Below are 3,959 nucleotides of genomic sequence, written 5' to 3'. Positions count from 1 at the left end.
TATGCAGCCAACACCATAAAATGGTGGATGAGCAAAATCCACATGTTGGAAAACATGTCATTGAGCGTATTCATTGTGAGAACTTTGCAGATTGGTTTTCGAACCATGTAAGCTGAACAATCTTACAGGTTCTCTTATATTTTTTATGCATAAAAAAGAAATTTTGTCATTGTTACATTTTTTATATAATAGGTTAAGCGGATTCCAGTGGCTGATGGTGTTGACATCTCCAAAGATTTGAAACTTTTGGCTAGGGGTCCAAACAACGTGGGGAGAACATATCAAAAGATTCTTGTCAATGGCTTTCGCTTTCATACAAGACAATTAGAATCTCAAAGGAAAACTCAAAATAGTGGGGTTCTTGTCAATGCAACAACATCAAGCTTTTCAAGTACTAAAGATAATAATCCAATTTTAAGTGACATGGCTTACTATGGTATTTTGACGAATATCCTTGAGTTAAATTACACTGAAGGCCGAATTGTCACCTTATTTGAATGCGATTGGATATCAAAAAGCAAAAGATTAAAACAAGATGAGGATGGATTCACATTGGCCAACTTCAAGAATGTAAAGCCTCACCCTGAGCCATATGTGATAGCAACCCAAGTTTCACAAGTTTTTTATGTTGCAGACCCCTTAGCTGAAGGCTGGAATGTTGTTGTTGCTACGTCTCCAAGGAATGAGTTTATGATGGACCTCGTATGTGATACTGAGATGTATTTGCAGAGCACAATTACCTTAGCAACTCAAATGGACAATGAGAATGAAGACATTCGATGGGTTCGAGAAGATGATAGAGATGAAATCCTCCACTAGCCTGAATTGCTGAAATGCTTAGTTTTTGCTATTAAAACTCTAAAAGTTGTAACTATAAACATAGTCCCAATTTCATATGCACTTTTTGTCGATGCAAATTCAGATTATCCTTGTTATGTCTTTGCATTTGCCTACTTTGAAATTTCTATTTTAACCCACCTACTTGCACTTTAAAATTGATTTGTTTGTAGATGAAAAACTTCAATATAGTTATAGCCTTACTATTATCATATTTGTTTGAGATTTTGCTATCCTTTTTGCATTTGTGTTCTTCCATTTGTTAAATGTTTTCATTTGTAGGAATGGCAAGGACTAAAAGACAGAAGATTAATGGAAATACACTTGTTGATCAACCCGAGGATATAGTTGAAAATCAGATTCACATTGAGGAACCTAATTCTACAAGTACATCTCTAATAAGTCATGTTAAGTTTTGCAGTTCATTCTTGGGATCCAGTTTCAAAATTTCAGTTCTACTAGTTCTTTTGGTAATGAAATTCACTGGGGTCATATTTCATGGTTGTAGATGAAGAAAATGCAGATGAAAATTCACAAAGAAAAACTAGAGGGCCAACATATATGACAGAAATATGGGGTAAACCTAGTAGTTGTCATCGGTACAAAGTTAGATTTGATAAGGATAGTGAGCCTGTTGGTAAGAACAAGTCCAAATTTGCTGAGTTCTTAGGAACAATAGCAAGAAATGGAAAGTATGCTCCTATAGACGTGACAGATTGGCGTGAAATGACAACTGATAAGAAGCAAGACATGCTTGTACTAGTGAAGGTAATACACATTTTTCTTAATTCAAATGTACATCTGTACCTTTTATATGACAAAAATATGTATCTAACTATTTGAGGTGTTATTGTAGGAAAAATTTCGTCTTCCTCCAGGTGCAGATTTCTGGACTTTGAAATCTATTGGCAAAAAATGGAGAAATTGGAAATCAGCTTTAAAGGCAAAATATTACAATCCAAATGAATCCATTGAGAGTCAAATTAACAATAGGGATCAACGGATCTTGAAAGATCAGTGGAGAAATCTTCTGGCTTATTGGAGCTTAGAGGAAACAAAGGTATAGTTGTTTTAACTATTAAATATCAATCACTATGTTGAGATTATAAGTTTCTACTATTTTCTATAATTTCATAATACCAGCGAGAAGAATAAGATGAGTCGGACCAAGAAAACAATGAATCATAAGACAGGGAAGAAATCGTATGCTCAAATTCAAAAGAAATTGGTAAATCTGTTTAACATTTTAGTTTAATTTAGTTTTTCCTTGTATCACCTAGTGGTCTTATGGAGACATCGTTTTCTATAGATGAAAAAATTAGGTCATCTTCCATCACGAGTTGACATGTTCGAACACTGTTATACTGACTCAAATGGAAACCCGGGAAATGATGACGTTGCAACTACATTGGTGAGTCACTAATTGGTTGATGAAATTAGTACCCTAAATGACTGAAATTGTCTACTAACTTAAGACTGATTTTATCTTGATTGATGTAAGATAATCGATTTTAGTAATATTAAACTTTTTCTAGATTTTGAATACAACAAGCTTTGAAAGAAAAAGTTAGCCAACTTCCTCCTGGTTCTAATGATGATGTTGGTCGTGATGATACATTCGCCCAAGTATTTAGGGAAGATAAGAATGGACGTGTGCGCATGTATGGTCTAGGTGTGACACCATCAGACAAATGGGGTAATGCACCTAGTCGCAGCACTTGTCAGCGTATTGTTATGGAGCAAAAGGCAGCAATTTCTAAGATGGAAGAAAAATTTGCTGAACAAGATCAGCAGCTTAAAGACCAAGCCAAAGAACTTACAGAGCTCAAAGCAATGGTGTGTCAGCAGCAAAATAGTGGCTCAAAAACCGGTGGCTAGATAAATTCAACATCCTCTAATCATGTTTCAAAATCACCTATTGGTGCTCGTTCTCTTCAGGTATGTTCATGATTCTTTTCAAGAATTTATTGTGATTATATCATGTGAGGATGCTTTTATTGTTTGAAACTTGTTGATTAATTAAACTGCTATTTTGTTTGGTTATGTTGAATACTAAAACATGGCAATTTCAACTTAGTAGGGTCGTGGTTGATAAGTTTTATTGCTGAAAATTGGAGAAATGTTCAAAATGCAAGGGAAACTCTATCAAATTTTTTAAAATAAATTTATCTAATTCAATTCTATGACTTTAAATTATCTTGTAGGAAGGTGATTGGGTGGATATTGTCAGTTTGCTTGATCCAACAAAATATCTAGCTATTGGTTGCCTCCAAGGAATTGATCCTTCTAAAGTTGTTGGCGGACAATCATTAGGACCATGTTGGTGTGAAATACTAGTACAAATTGTGGTGGAACGCAGCGAACAATTGATTAGGCCTTATGGGCTCTTGCAGACAATTGAAGATGCACTTGGTGCACCGATTGCTTGGCCACTGAAATTGGTATACTTTGACACAAAACTGTTTTGTAAGTTGGATGGATAATGAAGTGGTGTTCTTACTTAATGTATAGGTAAAGATTCATGAGGATTGATAGTTGCACTTTTAGAAAAGACAATGCTGGATTCTATCGCAAGAGTTGGACAACAGCCTTTTGTTTAGAGAAGCAATGCTAGTTTTTGAGTTAACTTCAAATTTGTGGAATATTTTTGTGAGGATGCTGCTGGATTCTATTGCAAGAGTTGGATGGCAGCCTTTTGTTTAGAGCTAGTTTTTGAATTAACTTTAGATTTGTGTACTTTATGAAATGGTCATAAAATTTATTATGAGAGGTATAAACTTTCAAGCAGATTTATATTCTTTGGCATAGTGGCTATCTTACTTTTGCATGTTATGTGTTTGGCGTATTGTATTAGGAGATTAGAGTACAAAATTTGGATGAAAATTGCACCAAAAAAAAAACAGATAGCTATTGAGGCACTTGCCAATGTCTACATTGAAACTAATGCATCTACTAAAACCACATATCATGACACTTTTTTGAGAGTTTGAAGATTCCTTTTAACAACGGTAGAAAATGCCCTGAAAGACAGGTAAACACTGCATTGTGAACTGCCTCCATTAATGTATATAATGCACTTCATTGTGCCTAGACAAACACCTTTTGGCAACATGTACAAGTGT

General features: G+C 34.7%; 1 protein-coding gene across 1 annotated transcript; it reads left to right on the top strand.

The window, feature by feature from the left end:
* Positions 1 to 1,121: 1,121 nt before the first annotated feature.
* Positions 1,122 to 3,369, top strand: LOC113766326. Its single transcript, XM_027310530.1, has 7 exons — positions 1,122 to 1,224; positions 1,346 to 1,605; positions 1,694 to 1,897; positions 2,147 to 2,252; positions 2,390 to 2,673; positions 3,042 to 3,278; positions 3,349 to 3,369. Exons 1-7 carry the CDS (start codon positions 1,122 to 1,124, stop codon positions 3,367 to 3,369), a joined length of 1,215 nt encoding a protein of 404 aa, XP_027166331.1.
* The last annotated feature ends 590 nt before the right edge of the window (positions 3,370 to 3,959 follow it).

This window comes from Coffea eugenioides, chromosome 3 (assembly GCF_003713205.1).
Source record: "Coffea eugenioides isolate CCC68of chromosome 3, Ceug_1.0, whole genome shotgun sequence".
Lineage (NCBI taxonomy): Eukaryota > Viridiplantae > Streptophyta > Magnoliopsida > Gentianales > Rubiaceae > Coffea > Coffea eugenioides.
The sequence above is the reverse complement of the archived record's forward strand: the minus strand, read 5'-3'. Positions and strand labels throughout refer to the sequence as shown.